This window comes from Bemisia tabaci, chromosome 6, assembly GCF_918797505.1.
Source record: "Bemisia tabaci chromosome 6, PGI_BMITA_v3".
NCBI classification, from domain to species: Eukaryota; Metazoa; Arthropoda; class Insecta; order Hemiptera; family Aleyrodidae; genus Bemisia; species Bemisia tabaci.
Window position 1 is genome coordinate 19,602,688 of NC_092798.1, and position 23,467 is coordinate 19,626,154.

The window sequence follows — 23,467 nt, forward strand, 5'->3', positions numbered from 1 at the left end:
TCAGTAGGAGATGCATGATTAACGGTTTTACAACAAAAGTTCAACTTACGAATGAGGTTTTGCCTTGTTAAAACGTGGCCACGTTCATTCGTCTCGGAAACGACGTAATGATACCAAGACACCAGACAACATGAGATGCCAGGAATATTTTTATTTCCGAGAGATTCAGTTTCAGAAAGTCTCTTGACAAGTAGCACGATGATGAGTGGGAGTGCATTTGTGAATATGTATTATGAAAACGAGAAAAATTAAGTGACGGGAAGAATAGGACGCGAGCCGGAGGAAAATAGAACGTTGGAGAAGTCATGTAGAGAGGGCACTTTTTACGGATCCTGAGGGATGAACGAGGAGTCACATGAATAATATTTAAGTTTCATTTCACGACTGAATGATCGCGGGTTATATCGGGAGATTAGCTGACGTTTTGCAAAAGGTTATCCGCGACAGCAGTCGAGTTTCTTTGCATTTCGTGCCTGTGCAAATATCTCTTTATGGAGCTCTCTGCATGCTCTGCCGTATGATATTTGCCTTCCTCGAATTAAGGCTGTCTTCTGTTTGGTCTTTGGTCTCCGAGCCTTTCGTACTTTTGCGTCCGTTTATAGCCGCTCGCTTGTGTTTGCCTTCACGAAACAATTAGTCCGTCATGTGGAGTCACACACGTCGCTGCCACCCTGGCATTTGCGTTATTTTGGACCATGCATTAAGTAAAATGTGTCCAAGAGTCTTTTAAATATATTTAGATACCTTCCAGAGAGCCCTAACCGATATACACAGAATATTGAATCTTTTATCATGGAGATAAAATTGTGTTCCCGCAAGCTGAACTGGAATGACTTAATTCTAAGAACACGTTACTAAAATATTCATACGTTTCCTCGCGAATGAAATTTTGATAGAGTTTGGCATATTTGTGGATGAATATAAATAGAATTCATCAAGAAAGGGCTTTGTAATTTTATCTCTGATCAAATCAATCGGTCGCGTTGGCAAATAAAATTCTGAGGACAGATTCTCAGAACGGAGGAGAGGTTCTAATTTGATCACATTTTACGATTCTTGGGAGGATTAAAAACAACAGACAAACAAAAATTCTGATTTCGAAGAATTCTTTCCTCCCGGTCAAACAAACTGACAAATGTATAAATTGACCACAAGCCAAGGATAAACGTAACATATTTAACTCATGATCTCATCTCCTAGATCCACAAGTATACTTTAAAAGTCAGACTACATCACTATGGGCATCCTAAAGTTAATCTATCTTCAGTCAGAGAAATCTGATTGAAAGCGAGAATATCTTTCATCGTGGTGATAAAATTATGCTTCCGCAAGCTGAACTGGATATAATTCTATGGAAACGAAAATACAGGATCCGTCTAAAATATTCATACGTTTCCTCGCGAATGAAATTCTCATAGCATATTTGTGGCTCGCGGAACTTTGAGTTTTCGTCGCTCTGGCTTATGTTCTGTAGGAATCGAGTCAGATTTATGAAGTTGAAAGGATTAGGGTTTAAATAGTCGGCTGAACTAGGTCAATTGCGATGAAAAATTATTGAAACCTATCCCTATGGCAATTTATCTAATCACTACCAGTTTAATTCGGTAGTTTTAAATTAATGGCCTAGCTAATCCGAAGAAGGGAAGCGGTGCACTGCGATCCAGAAGGGCCCAAATTCTTGCATGTTCATAAAAGTAAAATATGACTATTACGAATCGATTAGACGCGCGAGTATTAGTGCATTGCCTCCATGTCTGCATTAAAAGCTGTGTAGATAATGCACGTGGGTGTATTAAAATAGGGTGAAGGCTGGCTATAGGTACAGCGGTGAACATTAGTGAATCATCTAAATCACACTAATAATTTTTGAAAGTTTTGGAGGATAATTTTGATTGGTTGCACATTTCATAAATATTATATTCAAATCGGGACTATCATTTTTTGGTTGTTGAAGTTTTGAAAAATGGTTTGCTATTATTATTTGGATGTTAAATTTAAATTTTTATTTTGGAATTAAAAATATGTTTGGACTATAAAAAGTATGTCAATGTTGCTAACATTGTACAACTCCTATCATTTTGCAAGATGCTACCCGAGCATTTGAGCAGTTTCTATCTGCTCACATAAAGTACATAAAAATCACATCAATCAAATCGAACAAAACCCTGAAATTTAATGTTTTTTGTCTACATTCAGTTAATTCACACGTCGAAGGAAAAGTTGCATAACTTAAGCAATTTAATTGCCATGTATTTCATCCTCCTTTGAAAAGTTCTTCGTAAATTGCATTGCGTTACAAGGATAAGAATTCAATACATTAAAATGCAATTTTACCAAAATTTTTATCCGAAGCCTTAAGGTTTAATAATATAAAACATATTTTTAACGATATTTCTTCTGCCTCTCACTAATGTCCTTCTTCTCTCCCTCCTCCTTCCTCTTTCTCTCTTTGGTTTTCTTCTCCTCTTTTCCATATCTACATGAGTACTTTGCCGTAATGGTAGAAACAATTCTGAAAGAAAAGGCACATTCAAAATGTTTCAACTCTCGCTCAATAACCAAGTATTTAATCAGTCCAATTTTATACATGCAATTTTGCAAACAAACGGACTTTACACATTTTATGTCACATGACATAAAAAGTGATAAGTTATGTCTCTTTTTAGTTTAAATATTTTCCTATGCATGAGTCGTAAATTGGTACTTGTACACTTCGATAGCGCCCACTCAAAGCGGCGGCGGCACCCTGTTCCGGCCGGGGGAACCATTGTGGCGAGTGCATGGCAGTCAGCGGGCACCTCCAGTTTTACACCCCAATTACTAGACTGAGCCCTACTCCAGGGATCGGTGACTGAATAATCTATGAACCTGCTACCCCTGCAACCCTCCAGGGAGATCCGTAGTTACTCGTTTATCCACCCTTCGCCGCCCGTTATTATTGCACATACTAGAAGTACCCAGTGCCGGATTTTTGCCGTCTTGTTTGGCTTCGACTTCTTCGAATGAGTTTTCACTTTGCGCATCGCCGCTCTCATAATTTATTCGAAACGTCTTCTGTTTTTGGATCTCGACTCGAGCCGCCAGCCTATTTTTTCTCTTTTCGTTGTATCTTTCTATTACTTTCTTAATTTGATTTGCATACTTTTATTGTCCTATTGATATTAAACTGATAAATTTTTGCTCACGTAATTTGTAGACGTTCAGAAATCATTCCGGGAAATATTCCATGGAAAACCTTTTAACACAACGTCCATCACGTATAATTGCCTTACACGTAATGCCACGACACACGAAAAACTTGCATCAATATGGCAAAACGCAGCGTAACGGAGTGATTGAATCAAAGTCGGTTCGCGGTTCGCCTTCAATTGCTCAAGTAGGCAATTTGCGCTCCGGGACGTTAGTATAGTTGCTCAGCTCGTAACGTGGCATTCTCGGAAGGCGCAAAGAGAGAGCGCTTAGCTTACTGGCTTTCTGCACCGACATGCCTTTACTCAGTTTTTAATTGGTTGCTTTTTGTTTCAGTATTCAATAGCGTATTAACGTGGCTACATTGTTTCTTTTGTTTCAGATTTTTTCTAAAATTTTTCCTTAAGTGCAATCAAAACTGTCTGAAGAATGCAGGCAATCCCAGAGATATGAGGAGATTTCAGGTAAGGATTACATTTCTATCTTTACGCGTGCTTTGTCCTAAGGTAATTTACTTATTCCTCATTTGCGGAAAATAGATTATATTTAGAAATCAGCATTCAACAAGTTGGATGTTATATCACGGCAAGATATTTCGATTTTTTCTCTCGTTTTCTATCTTTTTTTGTATCTATCTGTACTTTCGAATCTTTAATGATAAAAAAAAAAAAAAACAGAACATAACAGAATCAGTTCTTTAGTACTAGAAAATGCACTTAGTATTTTCGGGTCCCTCTTCAATTATATTTTACACGGAAAAACTTATTGTAAGTATAAAAAATACAGTTTGGTATGAATACAGATTTACCTGATTTTGGATTTCGAATGGAAAATGAGCTAAACTTAACTTTAGCCAAAAGTCTACCTTTTAGTATACAGCAAGTTACTTAACTCTTCGAAATCGGCACCGACTTTTTTTATAACAATCTTACGATAAAACATTACGAACAGTTCTCGCACTGTAGCGGAAGGCAAAATATTAGCAGTATAAGGGAATACTTAAATAAAGTTTAAATCTATATAGGCTTAAACTTCAGGCTGTATAGACGTTTTTCAGAAGTGTATTGGTGATTTTTTTCTTTCATTTTCAGTTGAAATTTGAAACTGATGTGAGATGTAGAGTAAAAAGCAATAAATTATTTCCTCGCTTTGATTTTTAAATTATAAATTTTGCCGGAGGAATTGAAAGAAAAATCTTTGGTATAAAAAAAATGAAAAAGGAATAATTATGAAAATGAGGGTAACCGAGAATATAAAAAGAAGGAAAGAGTTTTAAGGAACAGACGAAGGTTGGGGGTGGATAGAGAGGAAAAGTATGCTTTATTAAAGTTAATTTCATTACACAAGTTTATAAGATCCTTACAAATGAATTTAACTGAAAACTTCCGACAAAAAAGCGGAAAAAAGTTATCAACGCAGGGTGGCAGTGCGGTACAGAGATGTTTCACGGGGTGTCAAGGGGAGTTGGGTGGCGAAGAAGTATAATGAGAGGGTAAAAAAAGGAGGGATGTATTTCATGACACTTTTTAATCAGTAGGAACTAGCAAGGGTTTAAGATAGGACATAATGCGACTAATTTCACACTCAGACTTTCTCACTCATTCCTTCGCTCCTCCTTCAGTATTTATTGTATCTACTTTTTCCCCCTTCCATCTCCTCCCTTTTTTTCATCATCTTACGTAATTTTAGCATCACAAAAACCGTTCGAAAACGAGAGGATCTCAGTATTGTTCCTTGGTAACTTTTCTGTCCAGTTTATTTTTTCTTTTTTTCTTTCTTTTTTTCTTATACTTCTCTTCTTTATCGCTGTTGCATTTCCTCTCCATCTTCTTCCTTCCATCCAATCTTGGTCGGCGAGTCGTCAAGGATTCCGGCTTCTCTTCCATTTTCTGTTTAGCTTTACACTAATGCATTTACGGTGATGATTTGTTCCCTTCCGCACATTTTTTTTCGGTGATGACATTTTTAAAGCCCTCATGTTCTGCACATGGAAAAAGTTTCCATTATTATCACGCAGTAGCATAGGGAGAAGAAGGTGTCAAAAAATAGATTTGATGAGTTTTAAGGGGTTTCTAAAGTTTCAAAATGACAACCTTCAGGAGTTCAGGCATCTTTTTCTTTTTTCTTTTTTCTTCAATTGCAATAACCGTCTGTATTTATGAGTCTTCTGTAGAGTCTGTCAAATTTTTTCGATCGATCAGCAAAACCACGACCTGCATCACAAAAGCGTTACAAGAAGGAGGGAGGTACAACAATGCCGAATAAATGCCGTAAAACCGTAATTGAGGCATTTTTGGGTATAAGGGCTTATAAGACTTGCAATTCTGCTAAGATTGTGCAGCGTAGTTATCTAGTTGTAAGTAACTTATCCGACCTATCTGCAATGATTTTATCACTGAGCCTGCACTGAGTTTTTCCTCACCATAGTAAGGAAGAGAGTTGACTGTCAATTAATTTTGTCTGCGACAAACGCTGTAAAAAATTGCAAAATTTTAGCAGCATTGCAAGCCTCATACGTTCTTTTACCAAAAAAGTCCTCAATATATAAATACTCTCATAGGTCTCTCTTCCGTAGCATGACAGAATAAGCAAATGTTGAACCCCAGAAAGTTAAAGCTATTCGACCATTGCCAGGATCCAATTCGAGGCTCCCAATTTATCTGCGGCTGACCCTGAGGGTTGGCAACGGGTTAGTTCAGACGAGGGGGGAGATGAGGGTCAAAAATGCCAAAAAATATGTTACTTTATGTATGGAAGCCCCCATACTGCCGTGCTAAGGAAAAACACCGTATGAGCCTTCAGACTTTGCCAAATTTCCTCCGATGAAAATCGAATTCATTGGGCAAATTGCTAATATTATTTTCCAATATTTTCAGAAAATTCTGTACCCAATTTAATCTAAAATATCTAAGAATCGTCAAAAAAAATATGCATGAATGTTGTCAAAAATACATGTTCTATCAAGGGGAATTTGGCTACTCCCGAATATTCATACGGCGTTACCAAATTTCCTTTGACAGAACACGAATTTCCTGGTAAACTTATGGATATTTTCCTTCCAATTTTTCAGATAATTTTGTTCACAATTTCACTTAAAGCTCCTAAAATACTCAAGAAAAAATATTCATAACATTCCTCAAAAATAAACATTTTATCGAAGGATATTTGGCAACTCTCGAATGTTCATACGGCGTTCTTCCTTACCACGGCAGAGAATAGGTAAACGTCGAACCCCAGAAAGTAAAAGTTATTCGACCATTGCTAGGATCCAATCCGAGGCTCCCTATTTATCTGCAGCTGACCCTGAGGGTTGGCAACGGGGTAGTTCAGACAAGGGGGAGGGAGTAAAAAATGCCAAAAAGTGCCCCAAAAAATGCCTCGAAAATGTCCCCGAAAATGCCTCCAAAAATGTGTCACGTAATTTATGAACGCTCCCATATGGCGTTCTTCCTTCACAAGGCAGAATAGGTAAACATCGAATCCCAGAAAGTAAAAGTTATTCGACCATTGCCAGGATCCAATTCTCGGCTCCCTATTTATCCGCGGCTGACCCTGAGGGTTGGCAACGGGGCTGCTCAGACGCGGGGGGTGAGGGGGGGCGTAGGAGGGAGGGAGGGACGCGAAAGGGCTCCATCGAAACGACTCCGGTAACTGGAAGCCGAGGCTGAGGCCGCCAAGAGCCGAAAGCGGCAGGAGCCGACTCCGGGGTTGTCGCTGTCGCGCCCCCCGTTCAGATCAGCCCCTCTCGACTTTTCCTCCCTCGACCCCCCCCCCCCTCGCCCCCGCTCTGCCCCTTCCCGCCTGAGTTTTCCTCTTTCACGCGCCAGGCCCGGTGCGGCAGACGCGTTGCTTTTTAAAGGTGACGATCACTGCTACATGCCGCCGTGCGTCCTCGCCAAAGGTCATGGATTATTTCGGATTCGGCTCTAAATTCGAGATTATCGATTATCGATGGATTCGCGGCTCGAAATTGATCTAGACGAAAAGACGTAACTTCATTCCGACGCTGCAAAATTTCAACCCCCGAATTTCATTTTTACTGACAAACTATTTGCAATGGCGAGGCGTGAATGATCGATCATCGATATTACTCAATTTGAAGCTGTGGTAAAGAATCGATTATTGAGGTGTTCGTTGTGAACACATTGTCTATCGATCCTTTTGTATATGCTTAAATGTCGGATCAATCGATATATCGCAATGCACGCCGCACCACTGACTATTAGTACTGGGCCTGATAATACTGCCCGAGAATCTCGTTCAATTTTTTTTTGGATCACATGAAAATTTTTGGACAGAGATGGTACCGTCATGGATGCCAAATTGCGACACTGTGTATCTTCCTCTGCAACGTTGCAGGCTTTTTGTCATTATTTTTTCTTTGAAAAACTAGTCAACGTAACTTCTTGAAAACTTCCCCGATTTTTACTCCATGATAGTTGAATATTCTGTGAAAGTTTCAAGCTATAAAATTGACTCTCTTCTCTTTGAAAAAATAAAATAGGAGCGAGCATTATGAACGACTTGTATGGGAGCTGCGTGGTTTCGCAATTTAGCCATCGATATTCTCAAGTGAAATAGAGGCACTTAATTGCTTCAATTTTGCGATATTGGAATGGAGTTACATTTCATGAAGGAATCAAGCCACGTCAGCTTTTGCAAAATTTATTTGGGCATTTTAATTGTTTACTAAAAACGGTTGTGCGAATTTTGTACAAATTTCAGTGAATTTTTTATAGATTATGAAGCAAATTCCTTTGAATTTTCAATGGAATCCGCACAAACGTCCTCTTGTAAAAAGTCAAAGCGCTCCTAAAAATTTGGCAATAGCTGATGTGGCTTGGTTCCTTTCTGCTAAACGCGGTCTGTTTAAGCTATCTGTAATTTAAAGTCTTTAACTTCATCTCATTACCTCTTTTTCTTTATCTATAACTCCCTACTTTTAACCAAAGTCTTCAAACTAGGGTATTCGCCACCTGACTACTTCGTACTCAAGCGTTTTGCGTCATGCGTTACTCTTATGATTTTTTAATAATATAAGTAAAATATATTATTCAAAAAGAAAAAAACAGAGGAGGACGAGTTTCTGATTTCTTTATAACACTGACGCAGCTAGATACAATTACGGAGAGGAAATGTTCAGCTCATATCGAACATCAAAGTTTTTCGGATCGGGTACCTAAAGTTTTTGGTCTAAGGAACCGAGCTTTAGTTCAACCAACCGATATTCGGTTCGTACAAGTGCAAACGTTGGTTACACCGTAACATCGGTTGTTTCAATATAATTCAGCACAAAATATAATTTAAAACAATTTTTGATGTATCTTTCTTCCATGACTCATACCATTTTTGAGAGAATCGATTACAATAATGTTTGCATTATTGTAAAACATTATTATTGGTAACATTTTCACAACATGTCATGGCATCTACATAGCACTATGTTTCACTCATCAAAATGGGCACTTTTTGGCAAGGATTGCCCGGTGGAATACTGCTCAATTTCATTCTGTCTCTCCACTTGCGTTTATTACTTACAAGAAGAAGAATTCCTGTAATTATTTTCGATCGTAGGGACTTGATTGTATTTACTTTAATTCCAGGCACACCCCCTCTGTCCTTTATCATAGCTTTTACTAAAATAGCCAATATACATTAAAAATATAAAAAATTAATAAATAAACAAATGAATAAAATGTGCCTAGCAAGTGATAAGGATTGCCTTCTAATTCTTAAGATCCGTTTGTTATTCATGTTCTAAAAAATGACGCAAAGTTCCCCGGGGCAAAGAAAATATTCTGTTGATATAGCTCGCGAACTCTCGGAGGTTAGAATAGCGAGCGTCTTCACAAGACGGATCTCACGTAACCTCTAACTTCAGCAGTGAATGATCCCGAGGTCTACGACCTTCCGAAGCTCATTATGCTGTAAAATTTAACTTAAAATACGAAATATTGCCAAATTATATCCAGCTTAAATATACTCCGGAGACGTGGAGGGTGAGGGATATCATGAGGTCGCTGAAATAAAAAAGAAAAAAAAAATCAAAATGAAAACAAACGCATGGTCTCGTCGCGGCGCCTGGAAGTAGGCAGCCGGCGGCACGTGTTGCCGAAGATTTCTTGATCCTACACGTTCACTTTTTAAAGTTGGTATAGTTGGCAAACTAAGTTTCGATCTTTGACTCGCTTTTCCGGGGTGACCGGGGGGTAGGGGGAGGGGGGGGGTCGGCTTAGTAGGGAGAGATGGTCGCTTCAGAAATCGAACGCATGAGTCGTCATTCCGTTCCCATGGGAACGTGCTGGAGGGGGAAAGGCAGGCGGTGAATCCTGGTGGCGTGCGATACGGTCCCGTGAGGCGAGATGCAGGTCCCTAGAGAGGAGGAGTCTTGGTTCTCTGATATTGCTCCTTACCCTTAAGCCCCTCTCTCTCCCTCCCCCACGTAACCACCCACTCCCTCCGTCCATCATTCTCTCTTACTTTCTCCCGGTGTCTCTCCCTTTCTCTTTCGGGGGCATTTTCGCGCCCACTTCCCATCTCTTTCACGCACCCTTCCAAATTACTACCGTTTGTGTGTGTCTGAGCCCGGCGTCCTGGTATGTGTGCACCTCCTCCCGGCAGCTTTCTCTCTTCCACCGCCCCGCCGCACAGTAAGGCATCCCTATGGACGATGCAGACGTAAATCGGTAAAAGGCACTTAACTGTAACTAATGAAGATAGTAGCACCGACATTCTGCCGTGCTAAGGAAAAACGCCGTATGAACCCTCAGGCGTTGCCAAATTTCCTCCCACAAAACGCGAATTTCCTGGTAAATTCATGAATATTTTCCTCCCAATTTTTCAGATAATTTAGTTCACAATTTCACCTAAAGATTCTGAAAATTTAAAGGAAAAATATTCATAACTTTCTTCAAAAATGAGCATTTTATCGAAGGAAATTTGGCAACTCTCGAATGTTCATACGGCGTTCTTCCTTAGCACGACAGTATAGGAAAACCCCTCGAAGTAAAATACTCGACGAATAAGAAAATTATACATCTCAGGATTTTTTGCGTATTTTTCGAGGAAAGTTCATCTTGAAGTTGGCAACCGCGAATCAGCCCTATTTTCACAATGTAGAAGCAACGTGAAACACCCACACTTTAACTTCAAATATCTCTGATAGTCGCGAAAAGTCGCAAGATCTTTTTGGTAGAATTGAAGTTGGATACATCTAAGGATTAAGAAAACGTCAGCTACCTGGAGCGTTTTGCGTTTCAAGTGAGCAATCTTCATTCGAAGTTGATGTGTTTTCTCCCGTGTATTTCTTATGGACCAGTGATTCTCGACCCATTTTCCACCCACTTTCTACCTAAATTTGAAGTAGTTTGAGCGAAAAATTTAAAAATGAACCATCATTGTCAGTCAGAAATATCTTTAAGATGCCAAACTCCAAAATAAAAATATTCAGATGTCGAGTTGTGAATTTTTGATTTTTGTCCACAGAGGGCGGCACTGTGCGCCGGCCCGCCGCCTCACCCACCGCCGCCGCTTTTAAAGCACTGTATTCTGTCTGTAATGTCGGTGTCTTTCTCTATCTCTCCCCTCTCATCTCCTCACATGCCCCCTCCTCCTCTCCCTCCTTTTTTCATGAGCTGGTATCCGAGTTTTTTCCCTGCCCCCAGCCTCCCCCTCGTCATGATTCTTCATATCAGTTTGCCAAACATTTACCACAAAATGGTGGACTCTGGTGTAAAACCATCTTCGTCCGCGATCCGCCAATACCCCTCGCCGCGGCTTTTGCCCGCCACCACGTGGAGGCGCTGCTATCGGCAACAGTGCACGACGGCGGCGGACGACCGGGCGTGATTGCCAGGTGCCCTGAAATCCACCATTCCTGGAAGCATTCCCCATGGAGCAAACTTGTATCCCCCGGGGTACGAAGGCCCTTAGTGGGTCCTTACTCGGAAGCTCCCGTGAGTTCCGGGCTGAAACCCATGAATGGGTCATTCCACACTTGCGCGTACTGTGGAATCGCGTTTTGACTGTTGAAATTTAATATTCGCAAAAAAGGTGTGGATGATTCCAAACGTAACACACTGAAAAAAAATCTCGGTGTATTTACTAAGAGAAGGGTAAAATTACCAAGAATTCAGGGTTCTATTTGATCCCAGTTTTTGCTTGGTAAAATTACCATTTATAGAATTGGTCATTTTACCGAGAAATCTCGGTAAAATTATTGAACTTTCTCGTTAATTTTACTGGACCTTGGTAAAAACGCCAATATTTTTTATCGACTGTAATAGAATTACCGAGATAAATGGCAAAGTTACCGGGAATTGATTACCAATAAAAGTGGTATTCTTACCTGAAAAAAACAGTAAAAATACCGGTTTTTAGGTAAGTTTACCAGTGTGCCTTGGTAAAATTACCAATACTTGGTAAAAAAAGTGAGATGGTAAAGGTACCAACGGACCTTGGTAAAAACGCCGAGAATTTTTTTTCAGTGCAAAGCTTACAATTAGTACCTATTAACAGAGATATCTCACTCTCAAGATCGTTGTCCCCCTGAAGTAAGGGCGTATCTCAATTTTCTCGTGAGCCCTCTGCTCCATTTAACTCCATCCTTTCCAGAGCTCATTTGAAAATTGAGATATATACCCTTACGTCAGAGGAGCGACGAGATTAGCGATGACGTCATCCACTGTGTTGGTAGGTAGGTATGTGCGAATCACCGTCAGTTTCACTTTGACATCATCGATATAAGACGTTAACAACCAATGCCAATTTCATTCTTCGATGATTGATAAGACGAAGGAGATATAATCGATAATTTACGGTAACGCGCCAAATAACGTTACGTAACGTATTTTTTCGCTTCCTCCGATAAAGGTCTGAAATTAATTAACTGTGTTAGCATGAGCGCAAGGCCCGATCATTTCCTTGTGATTGAATCGAGATCTAAGTCAAGAGGCACTGTTAAAGTCAAAGAAAAATATTAAAAGTCGTCCTTATGGAGCCTTTGCTTCTGTTGGAGGTGAAACCTTAGTGTTAGGCCGGATTAAATTATTTGCTCCTATTGTTAAGAGTAAATAGGTAAACTATGGTTAACTGAATCAAGCCGATGGTTGCACTTTCTCCAACGTGTCTACATCCACAATTTCTACAGTAAAGTAAATATTGTTCTCTCGGCTAGATTAATGCACTTCAATAAATGCCTCAAAAACCGCGAATATTTTGGGATTGGGAAATGTGTCAAAATGTGGGCTGGACCAATTATTTTTGTACCTAAAGATGTAGGAACAAGCCAAAGAACGAACATAGAGAGTTTCGTCCTCAAAGATAATAGAGAATGAATAATTTTCTGTTACAGGTGGTGCTCTCAACTCAAGTGAGCGTGGATGGTCCCTTATTAGCTGTTTCTGATAACATGTTCGTCCATAATAATTCCAAGCACGGTCGACGCGCCAAGAGGTTGGACCCATCAGAAGGTAAGAGTCAAAATGATTAAAGCTAGTATTATCATTGACGATGAAATCTTTATCTCACATCAACGTGGAGAAAATATTGGGGAGCATTAGTGAGTTTATTCATTGTGCTAATACGAGTATAATTTATCAAAAATTACATCGGGAACCATTCAAAGCTAAGAAAACATCCAGGAGGTGAAACATTGTCTCGTGAGCCTTCGATGCTGGTTTGACCGCCATAGCATTTAAATTTACTTCCTGAGACTGCAAAGTGAACTACAGGGGCAGTCAAGCCACCAAATTGGGATCGCACTGAAGGAAAAAAGGTTTCCTGGATGATTTCGACACAGCTAATCAAAATTGGTCATGTGCGCCAACTTATTAGAACTAATTGGTGCTGCACCAATAAGTCAGAGTACAACTCAAATACGTTTACTGTGAAGTACCATTAGGCTGGTGCGCAGCATGGATTTTGGCTGGCCATGTCGAGATCATTCAACCCCCTATTTTATTCCATCAGACAAGTTTTTGCCATCCTAAAGATTCGGCGGTACCGTGTTAATTTTTTCGATGCACTTTGAGGGAGGGAATGCACCAGAGAGGGAAATTGTGTGAAACGGTGGACAGAAATGAGTTTATAAATTGACTGACGTAAAAAATATGAAAGAAATTAGGAAAGAGAAGGAAAGACTGTGACAAAAATTGTAGGAAATGGAGGTTTGACTGATTTGGAGTTTTCAAACCAGTGAAAGTACACTGAAAAAAAAAAAAAACTCCGGCCGTGGGAGCCGCAATTACGAGCTATATAGACATACCATCCGTTCCGGGCTCAAAGGCCAAAAATTCCGGCTGCTGGCGGCGTAGCTTTGATTGCTCCGGGTTCAGAGGCCGAAGCTACAGCTCCAGCAGCCGGAATTTTCGGCCTTTGAACGGATGGTAACGGAACGGATGGTATGTCTATATAGCCCGTAATTGCGGCTCCCACGGCCGGAATTTGTTTCCGCTGTAGCCATTAAAAAAGTGACCATAGGAAATTATCATGATTTATTCTATACATTTGAAAAATTTAGGTGAAACAGTCAATGGAAACAAAACCGAGAATCACACGCCTCAACAGGACGAATTCTCAGTAAACTCGACCGAGTGGGCCCGAAGAACGAAACGAGAAGGGAAGTAAAGTCAAGGGCACAAAATGAAGGCAAAAGAGCGAGAGAGACCCGAAGAGGGGGGGAAGGGGAGCGCAAGGGGAGGGAGAAAAACAGGCGAGAATAGAAAAAAAGCGCGAAGATGAATGCGAGCGTGAATCGGTTTACGAGTTGGAGCGGTATTTTACTGCTCCCCCAAACTCCCCCGCTCACCCCCCTGAAGCTGCAAGTTCATTTATATGCCACGGCGAGAGTTTAATATGAAATTTCTAAAATTAGTTCCCAATTCACTCAATAGAAACAAATCCTCCCCCTCTCGCAGGATGTGCAGAGCGGTGGCTTCCGTGTTTCTATATGCACACTTTGCTCGAACTTTGATCTCCTTCGCATTGTTTCGCCACCTCCGCCGTGATTCTTTCCCGTCCAATCCTGGTTTGTCTCTAATCTCGGCTTCCGTTCTCATACATTCGTAAACATTGTTCGTGCGGGAAAGTTATCGGGAGGTGGAACTCCGCTGCACATGCATTTCCGAAAGGAGCCCCTCAGAAAACAGCTGCATGTTTTATCAGAAATAGTTCTCGGGAGACTTAAGAGCTCCTTCGTAAATTTTGTTTTCAATCGGAAATTCGAAGATCTCGATCTACAACAACGCTTGATTAAATTAAATCAAACAAATTAATCGTTGATTAAGTAGAATGAAATGCTATCATGCGTTGATCAAATCGAATAATATGTGACTAATTTTATCAAATAGAATCGAATGAGATCTGTCTTCACTTTACCCCTTTTGAAAATGAAATTCAAGTAAATTGCACCAAGAAAATTAGGTATAATGAGGCTTAATGAAAAAAAACACTGTCAGGATGTCTCGGGTCAACTACACGCCCATCTTCACCTGGAGCGAAAGGTGAAAGTTAAAAAGTTAACATTAAATAAGCATGCAACTGACCGCGGTAGGAGGTGGTGCGAACTACCAAAAAAGTTTGCAAGTCAACTGCAGGTTCATTTTTGGGTCTTAATTTTTACATTTTAGCTTTTGCTCTAGTTGAGAATAGGCATGTAAATGTGGCTGGAACGTCCTAGCTGTGTTTATTTTACATTTAATCTTGTCATATCTGGTAGGTTTCCTTGCATCTCATTTTTCAATTGAGCTGTTGCGTTGTGTTTCCCTAATCTCTTTTTAAATCTTGCTGATTGCATGAGAGGTAACTTTTCGGGAGATGACACGGCTGTAAAGTTTCACTGAAGACTTGTCAGCTTTATGCTTTATGCTACGTTCATGCTTTTAGCGTGAGTAGAGACAGGGAGAATTATTAGTGGAATTCATCCGTTTGATTTGATATCTAATTCCGAAACACACATTTCCGCCACGTTGAAAATGGTTAATAATTACGAAATAAGTAGCCGAGATTTTTCAAAAGGGTAACAAGGGATGAAGATACGGAGGATGACGGATTCATTACATTTCACTCCGTCGTGGATCCCAGGTTTCATTACACTCCTTTGCTTTTAGCCAAATTAAAAGAGAGAAAAATGGGGAATGAAAGAATCTGAGTGGTGAGCGCCTCATCGCACGCTATGTACTATTATTTTGTTTCGCCGCACAGTGTTTTAAGACACTTTCAATCTGTGCCCTGTGCACAGAGAGAAATTTCGACACAAACTTTTGGTTAATACACAAAGTAAAACACGAAATAACGCTTATTTTCTTGGAGAAATTTAATAAATAACGAGTGGTGAGCACCAACTTCGCAACCGGAGGAATGCATTTCCCAAATTTCTCCATTGTTTTCTGCGCTAAATTCACCATAAACTGTACCAAAATCAACATTAAAGTGTTATTTGAACATAGTGATGAGAATCACTGTAACACCAGTTAAGATTGGATAGGTTTGAATGTGAAAAACCACAAAGCCAAGGTGTGCCAATTAAAGTGTTAGTTTGTATTTCGCTTCCCATATCAACCGAAAGTAACACAAAAACACAAATATTTTTATCTGTGAAGATGATCAAAGTCTTTCGAGTGTTTTACCATAGTTCGTGCGAGAGCAACCCGTTCCTGTGAAAACAGGTTTTTTTTTTTTTAATAAACAATATCACAACTCTAGTGATAGTGAACCAGATGGATGATAAGACAACTTTCAATTAGTACATGGTGGACCTCCATCAGGAGAGGGGTGGAAGGGGCATTAAACTGTTTCAAATTTTGCGAAATTCTTTAAAGGCGATAAATTCATTGAAAACTTCATGAAATTTTGGTAATTGTTCTTATAGACGATAAGTGTACATTTCGTTTGTTCGATGCCTTATTGACTTCAATTAAAAATATAGATAGATACTAAAAATATATTCGTGAACTTTGAAATTTTCCCGGGACAGATACCTCATAATTTTTTTCACAAATATAGTCAAGTTTTAGCCTTAGTAAGTAAGTTTTTCTTTGATTTAAATACTTATTTTTGCGGCATCGATTGAATTTCAACTAATCTGCTTCAGTTTGTTGATTTTACCAGGGGGAAACTTTTGTTTTTTTAGGGGTGTTTTGTTTTCCAACTGCTGTTATTATCCCTCCAGTTTGAAAGTGCTCGTACGTAATGAGAACATTGTTTCCCAGTAATAATCGCCGAATAAGGATTTCATAATAATCAAAATCGGTATTTCCTTGTTTGATTTCAGGTCTATATCCACCTTTACCTGTCGCTACTCCGTGCATAAAAGCAATTAGTCCCAGTGAAGGTTGGACCAGTGGAGGTTCCACCGTTATCATAATTGGAGACAACTTTTTTGACGGACTGCAAGTAGTTTTTGGCACCATGCTGGTTTGGAGTGAGGTAATTAAATGTTTAACTATTTACTGAATTTACTAATCTACTGAATCTCGATAATGTACGTTTAAGGGAGGAGACCACACAATTTTCTTGCCTGATTGGGACTTTATTTTTGCAAATTTCTTACCAGATGATTCTAAGTAAGTACTGATTGTTTCAAAATTTAGAAAAATAACCTTACTTTGTTTTTATTTTCAGCTGATAACATCGCACGCCATTCGAGTCCAAACGCCTCCTAGACACATTCCCGGTGTAGTTGAAGTAACTTTATCGTACAAATCGAAACAGTTTTGCAAAGGCGCTCCTGGTAGATTTGTGTATGTCTGTAAGTATCGATTTTTCTTCCAAAACTGACAGAATTTCCCTCGTACATCCGACCTCAAATAAGCTCTCAAAATTTGCATGTTACTGTGATTTGAAGATATTATTTCTTCCTCATACTCTTCAACTGAGGGTACATTATTAGATACTTTTTGCTCTCCTCATTTAATCGTTCGTATTCATTATTGACGCATCAGATGAATTGCAGATCATTCATACAGTTATTAACGAAAAAATACCGAATATAGATCCCTCGTGAGTATTGTAAGATCAACGATTCTTCGCCTTCGTGCGCTATAATCAAAAAATGTCCCTTTTCATTTTAACCTTGTCTAAACTATGTCTCTCTGTGCAATTTAATATAATTATTTGATACCGCAAAAAGAGCTCTTTTAGTCCTTTATTGAAGGTTGAGGATTATATTTTTTTCTTTTTTCTTTTTAACAGCTTTAAACGAACCTACCATAGACTACGGATTCCAGAGGCTACAGAAACTAATACCGAGGCACATGGGTGATCCAGAAAAACTTCCCAAGGTAAAAATCCACGGTCAAATAAACCGCTTGTGTTTATGCATATTCCTTAATCTACTTTAATTTTTTCTCGGATATTGAATGAAATTATCGACATGACTTTTTTGGACACTTTTTGCTTAACGTCACTTCTTGTTAACCATGTTTGTAAACCCTGTCTGGCATAATTATAAAGGTGCTGAGTCTTTCGTACCGTTAAGATATACAAATGAAGGATTGGACAACGTTATTAGTAAAATAAAATTAGCTATTGCAGAGTAGATCCCTCACAGACACACCTTGCCAAAAAGCCTGAGCCCCACCGTAGCATGCCAATCTTCTATGATACGACTTTATTAACTTAAAGGAGCTGATGATGCCTACGCGGTGGAATGAAGGCGATAATGTCTATTGCCAGTCAGCGAGACGCCAATTGAATCGGTTCAGCTATATGGGCGGGAGTTCATAAAGTCATAAGCCCTGGCTTTCATTGGTCACACATAACACCAGGGCTTATGAGTTTTTGACTTACGCCTTCTCTAACAGACACCGACTCAATTTAAAATCTAGGCGTAGTCTACTTTCATTCAAGTGATCAGGCAAAAAGGAATATCATGCATTACAGCTTGACTCCTCTATTCTGTCCAGCAGTACTTTAAACCAATCTTAAATTTCAAGAACAAAGCAAAATAATAAAGTAAAATGTGAAGGTATTTTAATTGAGAAAAACTTGGCGTTGTAATATTAAATTAACGTTTTGCCACGTTTCAGGAAATCATCTTAAAACAGCAGCCGACCTGGCGGAAGCTCTGTATAGTATGCCGCGGAACAACCAGCTTGGTCCAAGATCTCCGACGGGTCCAAACTCTAGTATGTTTAACTCTTACACTGGACAACTGGCTGTCTCGGTTCCTGAAAACGGAAATGGACAATGGACTGACGGTAATTAAACACCTTTCTCCGACACAAAATCGATGCATGGAGTCGAAAAATGCGTATCTTAGATTGCGACTTCGTAAGTCTCCACTCATGTTTTAAGTTTTCAAAGGATAACTGGCCTTTTGGAATTTTCAATTAATTTTCTTCACTCCGTGGGCAACACAGCTGAAAAAAGAGAGACGTAATCGGGAACCTTTTTTTTAATTTCCCTCCCAAATTTGAGCGACACCTCTTTGGCAGCACAGAGCGGAGGATCGCGAGCTCTCGCTCGCGCCGTCGCGCCTTCAATTTGCAGATGCAACACGGACATCCATCAAGTACGAATAGTTGTATCTCTGCGCCGTCATCAACGCGCGTCATTTCTCTCGCTCCACTCCCATGTTTCGTTGCTTCCGTTTGTTTTATTTTTAGTGGTGCTTTAAGGGTCGCATGAGCATCATAGTCGAGGATAAAATACGTAATTTTCTTCGCTCATCCTAATAAAAATCATACTATATTACAATTGAGGAAAAAGTTTGATTTAGTTTCACGTGAAGAAAATTAAACATGATCGCAGTTTTTTTGCATTTTGGTTCGCATTTTCCGCATTTATTCATCGATTTATGTATTATTTTTGCATCGAATTCATCTACGTTGCTTCTTTTTCTTCGAAACAGAAAGTGGTTGCTAGAATAAGTTGACTCATACGTTTTTAATGTAAACGGTATATTCCAAAAATGTTGCACATTAAGCAAATTCCATACAATGAAAACGCAATGACATGCTATTGAATTTTCGTTTAAGAATACACTGAAAGCTAAGCCATTAAATAAGGAGTATTATCGAAAAAATCTGAGTTAACAGCTATCTGAGAAAATAATTTTAATCATCATGCAAAGTGTGGATAGTTTTAAGGATAAGAGAGAAACTGAGCATCGTATATTCTAATTTTTTCTGCGTTCTTGTGTGATAGATTTTTTATTATTATTTTTTTTATTTTATTTTTTTTATTTTTCCTTCTTTCAAATTTCGGTTGATATTATTGGTATTGCTATGTTGCTGCGGTGTTCTTGTCATTAAACAATCAACCTAAGCACATCTCCCTCGCCTGACGGAATATGAGAATAGCACTAGAATATACATTATGAAGAGAGCATACCTATTGGTTTTTTATAATATTAAAGTTGATCAACTTCTCAGTTATAATTTGATTAAATTCTTCTCGTTTCAGAGGAGTATGGACGAGGCCAAAGTAGTAGCGTTTCACCGCGAGGCGGCTACGGTTCCAGCGCATCGACTCCGCATTCATCGAATGGCGGCTCTTTCAATAACAGCTCGACACCGGGAAGTGGCAACATGAATGGCTCAACTTATTCTAGTGGTAAGATTTCCATTTTGCATGACTTCTTTCTCAAAAAAAACATGCATTTGGACGCAAACCAATCGTTTGAAGTTTCTATCCTTCCAATGCTCAAAATATATATAAAATAAGTACCTCCTTTTTGCATGCTGAACATTTTTTGGAGACGTTAGCTCTGTATAGCTGGAGAAAACATACTTCTAAAGATAATCGAAACTAAACTGCACAAATCAGAATAGAATCAAGTCACATCAGCCATTGCCACATTTCTTTGAATACTTTATTTATTTGCGAGAGAACGGTGGTGTGGATTTTTTTGAAAATTTCAGTAGATTTTCTGACTTGAAGCAAATTCTGTTACCAAAAAAATCCGCACAGCCGTTCGTTTGTAAAAAAATAAATTGCTCGATGAGATTTGGCAATGACAGGTCTGACTAACAATTAATTCCTTTCTGCTTCACGCGATCTAATATTCTTAAGTCATAGTTTGAGAATTTCCTTACGTTCCTTTTCACTAAATGCTGTGCCCATTTTTACTCGCCAAAATCAAAATAATTTCCGGGTGATATTCATAGTCATTCCGTAAACAACTCTCCTCCTTAAGAAAGCCGCATATCGACAGTGAAACTACCGAACTACTTATCTTGGTTTTCGACGTTGCAAACTTTCTATCATAATACTGTATTTTTTAAATAAAAAACCACTCAACGTCAATTCTTGAAAAACTCCCGTGATTTTTCTCTTCTTTGCGGAGAAAACGCTATGTGAACTCAAGGAATGATACTGATTTGTAAAAAACAAATTGGGAGTGGAGCGACCATTTTTAAACGCCGCAAACGAGATACGTGGTCTGGTAGTCTCACCGTCGATGTGATTTACATTATGACTAAAAGAGGTTCCAGGAAGCCTTATTTAGCCTAGTGGCGTAGCTAACGAGGACAATTTTTTATGAATATCAGTTAAAATTCAACCGGATATTTTAGAAGCACGACTAGTTGTATGAGACCTTAAGTTGGTATTGATTCTTTATATTGCAAATTCTGTGCTACTTTAAACTCTGTATTTTCTGTTCACCACAGGTGTTGGGAGTATAGTATCGTCTCCATTCGCCACCATGAACCCGTTCGCCCTTCCGACGTGCAATTCGCAATCTTACGGCTCAAGCCCTATCGTCGGCGCATCCAAGTAGCATCAAGAATTAATGCTATCAGCTTTCTATTCTACAAATGAAGCAGTCTCTACTTAGAAAATTAAACATAGAAATAGAACAATGCTGGGTTGTGTAATATCAGTTGGATAAACAATGTTAAAAATAGGTATTTTGTGAGGTTTTGAGAATCGCAAACACCCTAGAACTTTCCTTTGTTCACCTTAAGAGAAGCGTTTAGTTTTCCTTTGTGGAAAATATACGTTTAGGCTGATTCTAAGTCTTTTGGAGACTCAATTTTCTCCAAAACGAATTTCCATCACGTTGCCAATAAAAAAGACGTTACACGTCTGCTAATTAGAAAATTCATTTCTCAAATTCTTCTTTTTTGAAAAACTTGAAAATCTTAAAATCTTTTTTATGTGTAAATCTTGTTTAATGTGTATTTTCCCGCTCCTCTCAAATTTCTTTTTCAACGTTTCTTTTGTCTCCTCTGATTTGAAATTGTATATATTTAAAATCTGTATTTTTTTAGTATTCGTACAATTTGATTGTCCTAAATCATTTGTGACAGTTTGATTCTCATTTCAAAACACGCAAGAACATATATAATGTGATCAAAACCACTTATCATGTTTCACGTGGATGATTTTTGTGTTTTTTGATTAAACAAATATTCCAATGATCTGAGCTCTAACTTTAAATGCAATTAGTTGCAACTTTTAACTTCGTTGATCTCTTTTTAATAGATAGTTTTCTTATATCTTTGTACTGATAAGATGATTAGTAATAATACACTAAATAGTTGCTTGCTTGTTACATTTCAAGTCCCCAAGTAAAGCTGTCGTTGAAAGCCCACCCTTGGAATTGTAAATTCATACATTTTATACTAATAGAATACTATTCATTTGCTCAAAAACTGGTTTAAGCTACCAGTAAATCTGGAGAGAGTCATAAAATAAAGCTGAGTGTCGAATATTGTCAATCAAGGTGGTTGTAATGAAAGAAAGAAAAACAACAAAAACCATAAGAAGCTGATACACCTCTCAGGTGAGTTTCTGTAGTTTGTTTCCCGTGTACACAAAAAAAAATTCCAAGCTTGCCACCAGTTGATGTAGTTTGAATATCTTTACAGCTTTACATACATACATATAAAACAAAAAAAGTAACAACTTTCCGCTGACCTGGTTCTCCACCATAATTTCTCATTCAATTTCTCGTCAGAATGAGTATAAGTAGGTATGTAATTTCATTTTGATGGTTGTTTTGAGTCATTTACCTCGATATCAAACAAAACTTACCGTTGAAAAACTCGAACTGGGCGATAAACTTTGCATTCCTTCAATTATTTTTCGGGCTTCGAGATCTTTCAGATGATGGTAATGTGATCTTACTTACCTGGTTCCAAATTGTCTCTCCATATGAAAGAAAATAATTTATCGTATCTTGTATAGTTATCAACAAGGAAGTGTCCAGATGATGTATATATGTAAAAAAAAAACTAATTATTGTAAATTTACTTGTAACATTTCGGGGAAAAATTATGGACACGTCCTTTTGTTGGAATAAGTGTACATTACATGCGTGCATATGAATCGCAAATGTCTTTTTTTAAGTTTATTTTACCATTGTTACCTTATATTGTAGAAATATTGCTACAAGCATCATCATCGTCATTGTACCTATTATCATTATATATCACTTTAAGTTTAAAAGTCTTGTACAAACGTACTTAAATTAAAATTTACATCGAAGAAGAATTCAGTTTTATTTCATTCTCATTCACAAACCGGAAATCGTTGAGAAAGTTTGGTTAGAAAAGAAAATATCTAGGAAAAATTTTTGGATTAAAGAGGGACTGCACATTACACATGCTGAACAAACTTGTTTTCAAATATGAGAGTATTGTAATTGAAATGGACAGCTAGAATCATCTTATCTGCATCTCACGTCACTCAGACGTTTTCTTTTGAAAGAAAAACTAAGTAACATGGCGCTCTAATTCTTTTGAAGATTTTTTCGGTAATTTCGAATAGTATCATGCATACTACTTTGAAACCGAGTTTACTTTTCTACAAAAGATGAAAAAAAATTATGAACCATGAGATCAAAGTAGGCAAGGTGTTATGTCAAGATAGCGTGATTTTTAATCTTATTTCACAGTAAGTAAATTGAGTAAGAAGTATATATCGATGACCAAAGTGCGAAAACACATCTCCGTTGCGATGTTTCAAAATTCCCAATCCTATTTCAACTTTTCGAGGAAAAACAAGTCAACATTATAGCTTGGCATTTATACTGAATGTTTTGTTAAAAGCGAAGAAAAATGAAGGCAGTTTTTAAGAAGTTATGGGTGGATTTCAGCTAATGGGATAAAATATGGGAAAGACGTGTTTACGTGTATCTGTTTGCTCAAAACTTTCAATTATAATATTTTCTCTCGATGTTTGGTTTTTTGCGTAGAAGCAGGTCACTCCAACCACGAAAACATTCCTCAGGAGATTTGAATAACTCTAAACCTTTTTTTCAACGTGCTAAACAGTGAAAATGTCAGTTTGGTGACGTGTAACTCGGAGGTAGTCAGTGTATCAAATCGTA

At 38.4% G+C, this 23,467-nt stretch overlaps 1 protein-coding gene across 1 annotated transcript in view; it reads left to right on the forward strand.

The window, feature by feature from the left end:
- kn (EBF transcription factor knot) overlaps positions 1-22,629 on the forward strand; it is a 90,352-nt gene extending 67,723 nt beyond the window's left edge. The window contains 8 exon segments of the mRNA XM_072301528.1: positions 3,572-3,653; positions 12,542-12,659; positions 16,460-16,614; positions 16,810-16,936; positions 17,380-17,481; positions 18,216-18,386; positions 19,594-19,743; positions 20,802-22,629. Of these exon segments, the coding sequence (XP_072157629.1) occupies positions 3,572-3,653; positions 12,542-12,659; positions 16,460-16,614; positions 16,810-16,936; positions 17,380-17,481; positions 18,216-18,386; positions 19,594-19,743; positions 20,802-20,911 (1,015 nt within the window). The 3' untranslated portion in view covers positions 20,912-22,629.
- Positions 22,630-23,467: the final 838 nt, after the last annotated feature.